Genomic DNA, 16,746 nt, shown 5'->3' with positions numbered 1-16,746 from the left:
GGCGACGATGATGCGGACTCCTCTCAGCGTGACACTACTCCAGCCATCCCCAAGCTGAACGCACTCTGGGAACACGTAGAGTTCATTCTCGACTACCTGGAACACCCAGACTGCCACAGGGAGATGGGGCCCTTGGGACTCATTGAGGAAGTGCACGCTTTCAGGCAGCGCATCATTTATCGCCAAAATCGTCGTTCCTTGCATCAATCAACCATTGACAGCTTTTTCAGACCCGTGACCCCCGCTGTGCCCAGCCCTGGCTCCACTGCACTGCCTCCCCAAGACAGGCCCTCATCCTCCGAGCCACAGCCCAGCACGTCAGGCACGGTGTTGTCACCACTTGACGTGAGTTTGCCCCTCTCTTCAGAGTCGTTTGCAGTGGGTACTCCATCATCAAGACCCAGCGACGCACCCCTAGGCCACCTGCATTGGCTAGTCTCAGACTCTGACAGTGATTAAACAGCAAGAACTTCTCCACTAGACCACACGGGAATTTACAGAGTTGTGCAGTGAAGAAAACAGTGCATAGTGTTAAGAAATTAGAATTCTGAGTGCAAAGACTAAAGTGCAGAGTGCAACACTGATTTTATTGACTATCAGTGGAGTGCTAATTAACTAGAGTGTGTTAGGTTTAGAAAATGGATTTATGAGTCCAAAGACTTTAAGTGTAGAGTGCAACACTTATTTCATTAAGGTACAATGGAGCGCAAGTAAGACTAGAGTGCGCAGTGTTAAGAGAATGGAATTCTGAGTGCAAATGACTAAGTTCAGTGCAAGACTTCATGTACAGTGTACTGCACGTGCTTCAGGTACTACTTTTTACTGTCAGAGTCTGAGAGGAGGCAGGTTATTCATCAAGATGGCCAGGGGACTTGCTGTAAGTACCCAGAATGTTTCATATTGTACTGTATTTTCCATACTTACCTCTAACACCTCATTTCACTCTTTTATGTCCCTTATTGGTGTGAATAGGGACTTAGGTGCTATGCATGTGCAGTAGGGAGGTGTTTTTCTGAGTTAGGTAGGTTAGGGTCCATAACTACCAGTCCAGGAGCCAGGGACTTGTTTTAAGTACCCAGAATGTTTAATATTGTATAAACTCACCTCTAAAACCTCATTCTCTGGTTCTTTTGCATTTATTTAAGTCTTTTATGTCTCTTATTGGTGTGATTTGGGTCTTAAATAGGTGCTATGCATGTCCAGAGGGAGTTGTATAGGTGTTTTTCTAAGTTAAGGTCCATAAGTACAAGTCCAGGAGACTGGGGCCCACTTTCCAGACGGGACCACTTTCCGGACATACCTTTGGCTCTGTTACATCGGATAGTGGAGGGATTACTATATTCTTATTGCCTCTAGCTCCGTCTATGGAAAATAATAAAATTTTATGTAAACATGCAAGCAGATGGCACCTGGCTGACTCTGCCAGGCTGTTTCCTTTGTGTTACGTAACTTAAGTATAGTAGCTTGTTTCATTTTTTACTCATGTTCATCCACCTCTGTGTTGTGAATCATCCCATGTATTTTTGGCAGTTGGAAGAGCTGTGCGATTTGCCCTAATTATCAACCCTAGTTTGGTATTGTTAGAAAAAAAGGTTTGGCGGACTCAGAGGCATTCAATATATTTGATATCTGATATACTGGAGTTTGATAAAGTGAGGGTTTACTGAATAAGAAGTTCTACCCAACCCTGCTGAGCAGTCACAGGAATTGCAATAGTGGTGGTTGGAGCCAAGTCCACTTACACCAGATCAGCCAACCAGACTACTTTTGAAGCCCAGTCAGCACAGTGACGTGACACGCCATACTCCATAGCCACTCGTTCCACTCATTCAATTTCCCTCAGTGTTTTTACTTCTTGTAACCCACATGTGTTTATTATTTTTATTTTATTTCCCTGTAAAAGCCATTTCTTTTATACTTTGTTCATTCACTCTTTAAGTTAGTTATCTTACTTATACTAATATTTCTTATGTAGACTACACCAGTATTGGTGTAGTATTGAAGAAGGGGTAAGATAATAACACTGTAGTTTGCTATAAGGGTAAGCTGTATCTCACCCTAATTATAAAAAGTCCTGTCCACCTAATTTTCAAGGACTAGTACCTACAATAAATGATTGTCAGCCTTCCTAAGGGAATGCAGGATGGTCTCTATAGAGTAATAATACACTGACACATTTCTGTGTGAATTCCTGTGATGATTAATGAACATACATGAACACTTGTTTCCAGGCTTTTTTTTAGGTGGTTGGCCCATGACCAAAAACATATCCCCATTGAACCCGTATGATAAATCTCAATGTGATGAATTTTCCCTTGATGTAACCTTATAAAATAGTGAGGCCTGACCGTATATATGATTTTAGTTTAGGCAAAATACTCTTGTAAATTAATTTATCCATTGTGCTTTGTATTCCATTTATATTTTTTCAGTCTGCCGTATCAAATTTCTCATTACTCAGCACATGTTACCGTACTTTATCAAACTTAATTATACATGACTGCATTCTTTTTGTATCTCAGGTCTGGCCATCTCATCAAAGGGTGAATTATTTATTGCTGATGGTACAAATATCCGTGTTGTGAGTTCTACGGGGATCATAAGCACACTGATTGGGGGTCATGACCACCGCTCTCATTGGGCCCCTGTACCCTGTAACGGGACAGTCAACTTGGATCAGTTGCATCTACGTTGGCCCACAGAGCTAGCCATCTCCCCTTTGGATAGCTCACTGCACATCCTAGATGATCACCTCATCTTACGAATCACCCCAGATGACAGAGTGCAGGTAAATCATTGCGAAATTAATATCAGTTCTTTTGTCATGTAGAAGTTTAATCCAATTGTATGTTTCCGGGCATAGACTAGATAGTTTCCTCCCTGAGGCCCAGCAACCCACCTTTGTGTCGGCAGGTGGTATCACACACCCTCACATCATCACTTGGGCACTAATGCTGGATTGTGTGTGTGGAGAAATGTTTTATAAACATCAGATACATGACTGTTTTGATGTTATAACAGGGATGTTTTATGACAGTACGGTACTGTAGTTGGTTTTGTGGAAAAAACAACTACACAAAATTCAGAACAAAGCTGCTTGAATTATTAATAACCCTGCTATTACAAAATACTCTACCTCCTGTACAAATGAGAAGAAATGTTGCCTCCCTTGCATTATTTTACAGGTATTTTTATGGCAAATGCTCAGATGAAATTGCATCCATTGTGCAACCTCTCCATGCCTTCCCTCATGCTACACAGGCATCTGGCAGTTGCTCATGACTGGAATGTCACTCAGCCATATTTCAGAACTTCTGCCTATCAGAATTCTTTCATTCCCCGAACTGCATGTGTCTGGAACTTGCTTCCCCAGAGCTGTTTCCCTCCAAACTTCAACCTACAGCAGTTCATCTCCAAATGTTACAGACATTTTATGAATGGAGGACACCAGTAATCTGGTGTATGGATTATTATTATTTTTTTTTTTACTCATTTGTTTTTCCTTCCTCTGTTCTGTTATTTAAAAAAAAAAATATCAGTGAGTCAGTCTAGTTATGCCATGTTTCCTCTTAAGGAATCCCCATATTAAGGTTGGCCATGATAGTGGAAGCTCAGCCAAGTGCTGAAACCAGGTAAATACATCTAAAGGTTGAAGAAATGAAATCTGAGATGTTTAATCCCACCTGCTGGGGGTTTCAAGACGTCGCCCACTCTTCCTTACAGGGGATTTCCGTGATTTTGGAAAAAATGCCCTTACTTCAAACTCTAATATCTGCCAAACTATAGCTAGAGAAAAAAATAAAGATACACAAGACTCACCAGCTCTTCTTCTTTCAGATGAAAGTATTCTGAGGTTTCCAGGGGATCCCATCAAAGAGTAAGGATAAGTTGAAGATGACCGATTTTCCACGTTTCGGCAGGCTGCTTCCGAGCACGCGCCACTGGCAGTGACCTTGGACTCACTGGCTAGCATTGGCAGCACTGACCAGAGTGGTGATTGTAACACTGCTCGGGCATCCTTAGAAGGAATTTGGAATTTTCCACTCACTTTTCAACTTTTCCTTACTCATCTTCATCACCCTCCTCATGTGGCTGCCCCATAGGGTTTTCTGTCCGTTTCACAGTGCCACTATGCCCTGTAGGTGTGTGGGATTTTCTGTACTCACTTCTTGTGCCAAATATAATAATTTCCCTCCACCACAACACTTATAATTGCACTTGACATCACGATTCCAGGTAATTGCACTTTGACAAGTACTGTAAATGCTGTGGCTGTTTCACGCAGTATGGTTGAGGATGAAGTAATTACTTGTGCTAAAATTCAGACTTATTTGTACTAATCAGGGGCGTTGTGAAAATATTACTAATGTTATACAGAACATTCATTATTTGTACTTCACATCACAAATATGCTTATGCTCACATATTCAGCACTATTTTCTCAGTACCAAGGGAAAAAATTTAGTTATAGCCAACCAGGTAATTTTCTTTCTGGCTGGCTCACTAGTGGTTGTCTTTAATGTAACAGGTAGGCTGACACAAGGTATTTCCAATCATTGTTTCACCAATAACCGTAAACAGTATCACTTACTGCATTTCTCCTGTAAAACTTATTATAAAACACTTATAATGCTTGCTAGATATGACTTAAAATTTCTTACATTTTACTTATATATAAAAATTTACACACATGTGCATAACTGTTTACTACAAATTTTACATTTTCCCACACACCTCAGTAATCACGCTTGGAGTGATACGTGCTAAAACATTTAGGGCATAGGGGGACCTTGCGCTTTGCACATATGTAGACTGTCTCTTTTCATGCTAGGGGACGGCATTTGGGGTTGCAGATGGCGCACTGCCTGTATGTCTGACAACTTTCAATGATACGACCAATCTCTACCAGCCTGTGCCACCGGAAATACTCTGCACAGCTAAGCCTGTCAGTTGTAGGTGCTGTCTGTGTCCCCCACCTCACACCTGGCACCTATGCAGTTGATTACTCTTCAAGGAGTTCACATGCAAGCTCTCTTTCAAACTCTCATAGAGAGTGAGGGGTTTCTTGATGAGCTCCTTGAATAGGAACTGTTCAGGACGGCGATATCAAGAAGGTGCGAAAACATCTTCTTGCACCACAGGCAGGACTTACAGTGGCAGTCAGCCTCACCAATCTGCATGTCTGATTTATCAACAAGCTGCATATTGATATTATAATCATTGAAAACATCCGGCATCAACACGGGTTTCCCGGTCCTGTAGTCTGTCTTTCCCGTTTCCTCAAACACACCCATATGTACTGTTGACAACATGCTAACTTGTCTCTTGTCATGCCAGAGAAGGGCTAACATGTTGTCACATTTCTTGGTATAAAAGGCACCTTTTCCAGTACAGTATTTGCTGGGAATACAGGGAAATTTTTTTCTTTTTGCACAGACAGTTCCGCAGGTACCAGTACCATGTTAAGCAAATATTTGGCCAGCATCGGGGCTGTGTAGTAATTATTATTGGTGTTCGGTATGTGGTATTTGTTGAAATACCATTCCATCAGCATTTTCACGACTGATGTCGAAAAACCATGAGCTTTGTCACTAGGTATATCAACATCCATAGCCAAATAAACTTGCACATCAAGCACATATCCAGTTTTGCAGTCACAAAGGACAAAGAATTTTAGTCCAAAGTGAGGACACTTGGATGGCACATACTGAATAAATGCCAACCTATCCTGGAATAACACCAGCAACTCATCAATAACAACTTTCTGAATCGGATGGAAAACCCTGAAAAATGACTCCTTGAGCATTGTCAGGATGGGTCTAATTTCCCATAACCTGTCATTCAGTGCAAGTCTATAATTTCTATTGAAATGCAGGAACCTTAGGATTGCCAGGTACCTGTCACAAGTGTGCCCACGAGTTCATCAACTGACCAATAGTCATGGAACACATGTTTTCTTAGGCGCACCATCAACATGGTAAGGGCTAGCCACACAAACAACTCCCCCACCTCCGTAGGTAGCCAGTCCTTCATGTGTGTGCTTTCACTGGTAGGCACTTCCAGCAACCACACACTCATAGCTTGGTGGAAATTAATTTTATCCACCAGGTATTGCATGATGGCAGTGGTGAATATCACCCTGAAAATATTACTACTAGTCCAGGGCCTGGGAGGAAACTCATCCTCCTGAACACCTGCCCCCTCCTCATCAAAAACTGGTACAGAGGGCTCAGATCCTGCTCCTTCCACCCAGACATACGTATCGACTCTGCCGACACCAGGTAAAATGGGCCGTTTGCCATGGGGAGCATGTCTTTTCTGAATGTATGCACACCCACGTGCACACCCACATGCACGCCCACGGGTGGGGGGTGAGGGGGATGGAGAGGGAGAGGTATGGGAGGTGGAGGAGTATGGGGATTATGACCCACCTGATGCAGACCATCCCTGGGGAGACACATCCTGCTGAGTCACACCATGTGGGGCCCGTATGGAAAATTCCACTCCTGAAGGGCTCGGTTGTGGTGATTTGGCCCTTGAAGTACTCAGCTGAGGTGAAGCTGGATGTTCGAGGGCAAGACGATGGCAAGCAGGCTGCAAGAGTGGCAGTGAGACGACCTGACAACATTTATTTTCCTTATGACCACCAACTCCAGGCTCACCTGCCTGGAGTGCTGGGTCATCAGCCTCCTCTTCCTCAGTGAACTCATCACTGTTAAAAGCCCAGCCCTCCTCCTCCAGCAGTTTGAGAGCCTTTTCAGGCGTCTGAGAACGAGAAGGGGTTGGAGGGTGAGAGAGTTCACTCCTCACACAGTAACATCTTTTCTTCTCAGAAGAAGTACTGTCACTCATTGTACGTGAGGACACTGTATTGTCCAAGGCATGACTGATGGCACTGTCACTGAGCCCTTTCCTTGGCACTAAGGGCAGAACTTTTGCAGGGGTTGATGATGCAATTGGCCCCCCTCTGAGGGGGACAGAATTGGACATGGAGGAAGAGGAAGACTTCACCCCACACTCTACCAGTGCCATGTATAGACTGAGCCATGCATCAGTAGGGTACCTGGGGGACCTACTTACCCTATGGTCATCATAGAAGATGGTCACAGGTTCAACGGGTGGCAGGAAGATGTTTGCAGCTAAACACGTCAGCTGGTGGTGATCCACGCCCCAAATCGTGACAGCTATACACATCAGGCAACGTGTAGGGGTTCATAATATTAGTAACAGTGTTTTCTCGTGGAAGTAGTTGAGAGGCGGAAGAGAGAGTTATATGTAGAAAGAAAGAGAGAGGTGAAAAGATTAGTAAGAGAGAGTAAGAAGAGAACGGATGAGGAATTTGGAAGGAACTTGAGTGTAAAGTGGCGGAACTGTAAGAAAATGTTCTGGAAAGAGGTGAAAAGAGTAAGACAGGGTGGAAGTGAAGTTAGCAGGGGAGTGAAAAATAAAAATGGTAGATTACTAGTGGAGAAGGGAGAAAAAGTGAGCAGATGGAGAGAACACTTTAAGGAATTGTTGAACATAGAGGATTGAAGTAATGCGAGTATAAGTGGCTGGGGAATGGCTGGGAGAAGGAGGGAGAAGACAGGGAGAAATCAGTAGGATAGAAATTGTGGAAGCAATGAAGAAAGTTAAATTGGGGAAAGCCCCAGGAATTGATGGAGTGTGTGGTGAAATGCTGAAGCATGGGGGAGAGATAGTAGTAGAATGGATGTGGAAGATGTGCAGATTGGCCTGGGAGGAAGGTTGAGTCCCGGAGGATTGGAAGTCAGGTATAATTATTCCCTTGTACAAAGGAAAAGGGGAAAAAGAAGTGTGTGGTAATCATAGGGGCATTTGTCTTCTTAGTATAATAGGGAAAGTGTATGGTAGGATACTTACTGGCAGAGTTAAAGAAAGAACAGAGGAATTAGTTGGAGAAGAACAGGGGGCTTTAGGAAGGGAAGAGGTTGTGTAGATCAGATATTCATTCTTAGATCTTTAGTGGAAAAGTTTCTGGAGAAGGGAAAAAAGTTGTATGCGGCTTTCATGGATTTGGAGAAAGCATATGACAGGGTGAATAGACAAGGATTGTGGAAAGTATTAAGAATATATGGAGTAGATGGGAAGTTGTTGAATGCTATGAAGAGTATGTACGATGGTGCGAAGGCTGCAGTGCGTTAGGATGGTGAACTGCGTGAATTTTTCTCTTTGAAGATTGGGTTGAAACAGGGATGTGTCATGTCTCCATGGTTGTTCAATCTGTACATGGATGGGGTAATAAAAAAGGTACAAGGTAGGGCAGTGGATGTTGGAGTGGCCCTAGTGAGAGAGGGTAGTGTTTGGAAACTCCCTGTACTGTTGTTTGCAGATGATACTGTGTTGTTGAGTGAAAACTAAGGGGAGCTGCAAGGCTTGGTGGATGAGTTTGGGAGAGTGTGTAAGAAATGGAATCTAAAAGTGAATGTAGGGAAGAGTAAAGTGATGGTCTTTGAGAGAGGTGAAGTCAGTGAATGTACAGCGAGGTTGGATGGTGAGGAATTGGAAAATGTGAGTACGTTTAAGTACTTGGGTAGTGTGATGAGTAAGGATGGAGGTTTGGAGGGTGAAGTGCTTGAAAGGGTACAGCAGGGAAGAAAGGTTGCTGGTTCCTTGAAAGCAGTGATAAGAAGCAGGGAAGTGAGCATGGATGTGAAAGAGTTACTACATGACAGTACAGTATTGTGATACCAACTCTAACGTATGGAAGTGAAGCTTGGACGTTGCTGGAAGGACACAAGTCAATAGTGAGAGCAGTGGAAATGAGTTATTTAAGAGGAGCCTGTGGAGTCACATGGAGAGACAGGCTGACAAATGAGGATATAAAGGAGCGTTGTGGTGTTGATGTGGATGTGATGGGAAGCGTTAGGAGGAATACACTGAGGTGGTTTGGCCATGTGGAGAGGATGGAGGGTGAGAGACTGATGAAGAGAGTGTATGTGAGTGAGGTGGAGGGGGGAAGAGGGAGGGGGAAGCTGAGGATGAGATGGAGGGATGGAGTGGAGAGGTATATGAGAGAGGGGGGTGTGAGTTGGGAGCAGGGCAGTGAAATGGCGGGGGACAGGGCGACGTGGAGGCAATTTGTTTGTGGCCACCCCGAACGGGATTGAGGCGTCTGGCAATAGATAGATAGATAGATAGTTTTTCTCTGCTTGGACTTAGACTTTATTTACTTGAGGCTGAGTTTCCTACCTAAGAGTGCTGATTGTCTGGCTGGTTACCAAGCTTTTAGCCACACTTCACTCTTATGATAGTACCACCTGGGGTCAGTGGTGGCTGTTGCTTAACTTTCTTAAGTATTACATATCTAGCCTTTGTACAACAATGAAAAAGAAACAGAGGAAATCAGGTGAAGGGACTGAGTGAGTGTAAGAGGTTGAAAGAAAAAAAATTGACTGAGCCCTCCATGGTGACAGACAAGAGTCAGACAGGCAGCTGTACATGTGGCATGTAATAGAGTATTGACTGAGCATGGGAGGTATCTCCACCTCTTCCTACTTGTGACAGGAAGCATAATAATAACCTTTGATCTCAAGGATCATCCACAGGCATTCACACTATACTGGGAAAACACGCATATTCTGGAATGATAAATGAGTGGTGTCAAATATTACCTCCAGAGTGACAGCTTAACCCCCAAATCTACTTCTCTTGTTTTTAAATTTTGACACTCATGTCAAGCCAAAATTCACACTTATAATTGTCATCCTGGGCATTAACATATTAGTACCTTCTTGCAGTTCGCTCGAAACCTCCATGCGCAGTGCCCTTTTTCACATCAAGGTCTTCATATTGATGGTAAACCAACCCTCCTTTTCCCTTATGTATTTCATGATGCTTTATTTAATCATCTTAGAGGCTGTGTGAAACAAACTGGGTCGTGAATAATCAGTGGTGGGTGGATCACAAAACCTTAATTTTGCCCTTGCTACAGTGTTTGATGTGTGACTTTGTTTTGTATGGTAATATTTGACAACTGTAAGAGTGGCTGATGTATGACAACCAGTGGCCCAAAGCATTGGCCACTCATTGCACATTGGTGAGACCATATTTGAAGTTTTAATCACACCTTGTAGATGATGCAAGTGATGATGATGAAAATTGAATAAGTACTGTAGTGATAATGATCACCTGACCAGTGAAAGAGTGGATACCAAAACAACTGGTCATTTCTTTAACATCCATTTCTGGTAAATGAATATTTGACTTGTTTTTTATATTCAAATGTATTCATTTATTAATCATGAATGTAATTAACTCCCTCCCCAGAAGTTCAGTGACATTTATTATTAATTTTCTTGTTGTGACCATAGCCATGTTATTTTATTCATCTTAAGAGTTACCTCATGAAACACTGCAAATCTTCTGTATTACACCCTTTAGTACAGTGGTGAATTTATGTCATATTTTGGCTAGTATCATATGACTTTAATCAGTATGTAAATGATATTTAGAACTGAAAAGGGTGTTACATTTCAATCTGTTTCTGCCAAACAGGTGCTGAGTGGTCGATCACTGAACTGTCCTACACCACCTCATGACCCACCAGATGCGTCACGCACTGCTCTACTCCTTAATCCTCAGTCTATTGCCTTCTCTCCACAAGGTATTTTAATATAATGTGTTTTCACATGTTCTGCGCCATTATTGACTACAGTATTAGTTAGATATGAGCTAATGAGGTTACCCTGTCCTGCTTTTGAGGCACCATCCTACTAAAGCAGGAAACAGCCAGAATATGTATATCTGTTAGTTGTTTTTGTTGTTGTTCAACCCCCTCTGCCTGACCAACATATTTATCAACAGAAATATGCCCAAGCCTCAGTTAACGCAGTAAATATAGCCTGGACATGGGCCGTGGTACTCAAAACTGTGTTACTCAAACAGTATGTTTACATGTATACCTGCACAACATCGTCTGGCCACTTTCCAGAAGTTCCACTTTTCCCCCATCTGCCCACTCTACCCCACATAAAAGACCTTGACTGACATTCACCATCATGTTTTTACCATAACAACATATGACAGTTAAAAAACATTAACATTAACATAATCATAACTAAAGTCAGGCTGCCTACTGGTATGTTGATGTTGCATATCTCCTCAGCACTCTTCTCCCACCCCCCACTACTGATGATGTTGTCACTGTTGAGATGTTGCTACTCCTGCACCCCTACCTTTGTTATTCAAGTCAAATCCTTCGAAGTCCAAACCTAAGACAATAGAACTGACCTCATCATCTGATGAAGATATATCATCGTGGACAAAGTCATCGGAGGTGGAGGGTTCTTGCTGTTGTGGAGGTGCCTTCCACCTGGCTTGAAGAAATTGGGTGATGAGATGCTGTTGATAGGTATTGCCCCTGGCATTAAACATGTCCATGTATGGCCTACCTCCACCCTGAATGATGGTCACACTATGGTCTGCTCATTCCTGAGTAGCCATCGCAGTGAGCCAGGTGCATGACATTACTTCTTGAGAATGAACCATGTAACATTGAAACGAGCCCCGTGTTACTCGAGCTTTGTTGCAGAGTAGGTGGCTGTGTAACTTTAAAATCACGCTACTCAGCCCCCCATTAATTGAAGTTTGAGTGTAAGAATCTATCCCTGTAGGGTCATCCCATAGGCTTCCTACACTGTTGATACTGTGTTTGCATCTTAGTAGGACATGCTCTGTGCAGTGCTCCTTTATGGGTGTTTTGTTCTGTGAGACTCTTCAGCAAATGGGACATGGGTCATCTGTGGTTCCACCCACTCCAAAGGTAAATTGGTAACTGTGGAGGGGATGGTGATGTCCTAATCTAAGCCTAGCTAGGTAACCTCAGTCAACTCTATTTAACCTGTGGATTGCTAGGAGGGAGGTTGCAAAATAAGCTTTGGTAAGGCTATATTGCCAATTTAGTGACCATTTTAAAATAACTTCTATTGTACAGTTGTGGTCATAAATAATCACCTATCATCTGGTACCCCAGAAGGGAAGGTGGCTGGGGGGACGAGCGCTGGTGTGGGGGTGGAGTAAGCGAGGGGAGGGAGGGTAGGTAGGGGAGGGAGAATGAAGTGCCAAGTGGTGGTCACATTATTTATTTTCTTTCATTCAGGGCATGATATAAAGGGTTAATATTTGGTAGATAATGCTGCATTAGACCTTACATAGTGGCATCAGATGACAAGCTTTAGATAGGTGGTGATATCAAGGGCTGGCTCATGAGAGAAAAATACTGACGTGACAGATCAAACATCAGTTCAGAGCCATTGAGACTGTTTGGACCCAGATTATCAATGCTTGGAAGCCAGAGAAAGAGCAAATACGGGCTGGCCTGCCTCCTCCAGCACACCAAGGATGAGGTGTTCAGACGAAACCAGCAAACCATCAGCAACATTGTTTCCTCAGTGCTGCAAAGACTGCAAGAGGTTATGCAGGCAGGAGGCCATTGGACTACTTACTAAGGCTTTCCTGGTTGCTTTGGCTTGACCAGTGTTGGTAGACATTGGGAGTTTGGGTAGGATTTTGTTTCATTTTCCTGCTAACAGATTATGAGAGATATAGTTATTATATCCACCCATGTGCACAGACATCAAATTTATTTACCTTTTATGCAAGAGGGGAACAAGTCAAGAGTGAGAGCAGTGGAAATGAGCTACTTGAGAGGAGCATGTGGAGTGACGTGGAGGGACAGGTTGACAAATGAAGAAGTGAAGGAACATTGTGGGGTGGATGTGGATGTGGTTGAGAAGATTAGGAGAAATACAATGAGGTGGTTTGGACATATGGAGAGAATGGAGAATGAAAGACTGACAAGAGGGTGTATGTAGGTGAGGTGGAGGGAGGGAGAGGGAGGGGTAGACTGAGGATGAGGTGGAGGGATGGAGATGAGTGGTATATGAGGGAAGGGGGGGTGAGTTGGGGGGAGGGTAGTCAAATGGTGGGTGACAGAGCGACTTGGAGGCATTTTGTCTGCGGCCACCCTTTGCGGGATTAGGGCGTTGAGCTATACCGTAGATAGATAGATAGATTTTAAATAGCCTTTTCATATAGAGATACCATAAAATATTTGACATGATATTGACTGTATAGAGGGAGTGTATACCAAGGGGATGATCATATTTACTGGGACACAGCCATGTCAGAGTTTGCTTATGATATTTAGTTCTAAAAATTATTTACATGTAAAGATTGAGGATGTTTCTTACACAGACATTATGGAAGTCAAAGGAATCCAGATTCTATTCTGCACCCAAAGTCAAAATACACAGATTAACACAAATATCTGCCTCTACACTAAGGTTTGATCTGTTACCAGCATATCTCTCTCAAGAGCCAACCCTTGATATCATCACCTATCTACAGCTTGTTATCTGATGCTGCCATACAAAGTGTAATACAGCATTATCTACCAAATAATAACTCCTTTATATCATGTTCTTAATGAAAGAAAATAGACAATGTGCCTACCACATCGCATTTCATTCTCCCTCCCTACTTATCTTCCCTCCCCTCCCACACTCCACCCCGAGCCAGCACTCGTACCCCCATCCACCTTCCTTTCTTTCTCTGGTCCCTTCCTCTGATCCCCTCTTACTCCACTGTGACTTGCCATGCAGAAAGGGGCCAGCCTGAGGCATGGGGTACTGGAGGATAGGTGATTATTCATGAACACGACTGTACATCACTGTCTTGGAAATGAAATTAAAAGCTTACTCATAGTTATGGAATTATTATGGTCTGAAATTTCTCATTTGGCAGGACTGTCAGCAGTATGAGTGGGACTCCTTTCAAAGCCTTAGTGAGTTGCCAGTTAGTTCAGTAAGCCATAACTTGGGTGTGAGATGCAATTTTTGGTAATTTATTTCATCTTTTTCTCATTCGTTAGCCACTGTCAGTCTTGCATTAATCATCCCAAAACCATTTTTTCTTGACAAGTTTGTTTCTTCCCTGGGTGCAAATGCCATGATAAATGAGTCACAAAGTGCATAAATTTCATGCATAGTAGCTACTGTTACTTTTTTGGGGGCTAAACCTAGGGGATGTGAATGGGAGATAATATATACAGTAGCCCAACATTCCATAATAACTGGGTGATGCCACTTCTTTGAGAAAGTTCATATGAGGTAGGTTGAATGCCCCCATAATTGAATTATACTGGGTAAGTTGCACACTCTGAGTTAAGGATACCTGTGATAGTTGAATATCAGGAAGGGGAGCATAAAATACATTGTTCTGATCAAGGTGTATTGTCCTATGTGTGAAATAAGTATGTTGATGTTTCTTCATTTCCTACTGATAAAATGTCTTGCGGTGGAATATTGTTGAAGCAGGTATGGTAATGTTTGTGTGGTGATTGCTTTGTGTACTTAGTTGTATCGTGTGACTCTGTCATATAATGATGGGGGTGTTGTGTTATCGCAGGCTACCATGTAGACCTGTGTGCGTCTCATATCAATATACAGTGTTTTCTGATAGGGAGGACATTAATTTCAGAGTATAAGTGAGCTATGGGAGTAGTATTGGTGCAACCAGTGTTGATGCATAGAGCATTGTTCTGTATGGTCTGCAAGATGTTGTAGTGCTGGATGAGGGCCCAGTGGGGAGTCACAGGTTGTTGCTGATCCGATATATAGTTTGTAGAGTAGGGAGAGTTTCTTTTTGTTGCTCGGTCTGCCTTTGCAAGTTCCCTGAGTGTGTTGATTCCTGGAGTGCACTGTCTCTTGATGCCTTATGCAGTCATCCCTTGGTCATTCCACTCTTGGTAATATTGGCTTTCATTATCACTGAAGATGAAAATCCGCACTACTGCCATTATCGTACTTTTTTCAGCTAAAAAGCCTTATTAATACACACCTGAGCTAGTTTCTGCTGAAAACAGTGGTGCAGTATCTGTGTTTTCTGATAGCTTTCAGGGATTCAAAGATAAGACCCCACTTGAGGAGTTAATTCCAGGTGGTGGAAACCACAATTTCTCCATCTCGTACCCTCAGAACCCCTTTCCTCAAGCCCATCTCATGTCTGTCTGTGGTATGTGTCTCTTCCTTATTGTGCTCATTTCATCACTTTCTACTAACCTAACCATGCCTATATGCATTTCTGATATTTACCATAACAGTATGTGTGTATTTATAAATTACTGTAAGGGGAAAATTTGAGTTTACAAGTGGGGTGCCTGGCACCAGTTAGGATTAATCCTTTAGGTTCTGTGTTTTCGTTAGTGCAAGTGTCACACACATGGCTCAGTACCAGTTATATGAGATAACTGTGGGATCACTATACCGTATATTGTCTTCGAATGTGAGTTTAATGTCATGTCACTCCTGGGATCTTAGTGGAGTGTGTGTGTGATGCAGGTACATTGTGGGATGTATGAGTATGGTGGTGGATTTGGCAGGAGTCGTGACTTGTGCTTGAAATGTGTTAGGAGGTCTTGTTACAGCATGCAGACTGAGGCTATGATGTGATATGTGGATGTTATGGCAATATCATCTGCATATGAGGCAATGTTTCTGAGTGGTTGGGATGTTGGGATATCATGAATATATTGATTGAAAAGTGTAGATGCAAGAACAGAGTCCTGTGGAACGTTGTTAGGGAAATTTCATGTTCATGATGACTTTCTAGGAGTGTAACGTATGCATATCTTCCAGATAAATAGTTAGCAAGCCAACATTCATGATCCAGTTCTGTGTTATAGATTTGTTGATTAGTTTACATTGGAGGATGACATCAAATGTTAATTAATGTCTTTTGTTGCAAGGAGTGCACTGTATGTTTTGTAGGTCTTGTGGAGCTGGTACTGTCAGATGAATGATGTGTATGGTTGGTTAGTAAGCTGTTTGTGGAGTGTATTGCTTTAAAGTTATATTGAGAGCAAGTTGTGGAGGTCGGTTAGTAAGCAGGGCTGGATTAACCTTGCTCTGCCCTGGCAGGCAGCGCGGATGGTTGGTCTGCAACATATAGGTCTCTTTCTTCCATTACTTCCAGTGAAATTTTGGCATGACCTATAATGGCCTTTTTTGATGGCCTGATAGGTTATGGCCCTTATTTGGATGCCCAAAGCATATATTTATTCCACTCTGGAAGTCTGTATGGCCTGCGACAGGCCGTGGCCTGGTAGGCAGTTGCCCATTTTGCCTATACCTGGTAATCTGGCCCTGTTAGAAGGGTGGTTGTGGAGCATAGTACTTTAAAGATATGTTAAGAGGGATCAAGGGGAATGCGAGGTATGACACTGTTAAAAACTTGGTGTTCATTTATCATGGCTGATTTGCTAATTGAGAGGGTAGATTGTAGCACCAGTTGAGCGGGGTGGTGCTCACAAAGTAGATGGAAAGCTGATGACAGGGAGAGCTAGAACTCCCATTTCATCAGCCCTTAGGACTAGTTCCTGACCATCCCCTTTTACTGAACTTTTTCATTGTTTCAGTAACATAGAAAGTAGGCGAGCATGCTCTCCAGTACAAGTTTCTCTAACTGTCAACACCAAACTACATGCACATTACACACTAGACTTCTTATTCAAAATTTAACCAAAATGGCATCTCATAATCAAGCCCCCGGAGTCCGCGGGGGAGGGGGACCACAAATGCCTCCACCATCCGCCCCTTTCCTGGTGATGACGCAGCGAGATGCCTGGAACCACTGTCTGACTCACTTTTTCTTCATTTCTGCAACATCCACAGCCATTCCTCTAACTTTCTCTCTGTCAAGCACCACCTCTCCTCCTCTAAACGTCAC

The 16,746-nt window shown here is 43.0% G+C and overlaps 1 protein-coding gene across 1 annotated transcript in view; it reads left to right on the top strand.

The window, feature by feature from the left end:
• LOC145396553 (teneurin-m-like) overlaps positions 1–16,746 on the top strand; it is a 1,418,848-nt gene that overhangs the window by 1,152,115 nt on the left and 249,987 nt on the right. Inside the window, exons 33-34 of the mRNA XM_080269929.1 lie at positions 2,523–2,788; positions 10,516–10,624. Of these exons, the coding sequence (XP_080126055.1) occupies positions 2,523–2,788; positions 10,516–10,624 (375 nt within the window). The remainder of the gene's footprint in view (positions 1–2,522; positions 2,789–10,515; positions 10,625–16,746) is intronic.

This window comes from Coenobita brevimanus, chromosome 38 (assembly GCF_032717465.1).
Source record: "Coenobita brevimanus isolate Jiangsu-jjx chromosome 38, ASM3271746v2, whole genome shotgun sequence".
Lineage (NCBI taxonomy): Eukaryota > Metazoa > Arthropoda > Malacostraca > Decapoda > Coenobitidae > Coenobita > Coenobita brevimanus.
Note: the sequence above shows the minus strand (reverse complement) of the source record. Positions and strands in the feature narration are given on the sequence as shown.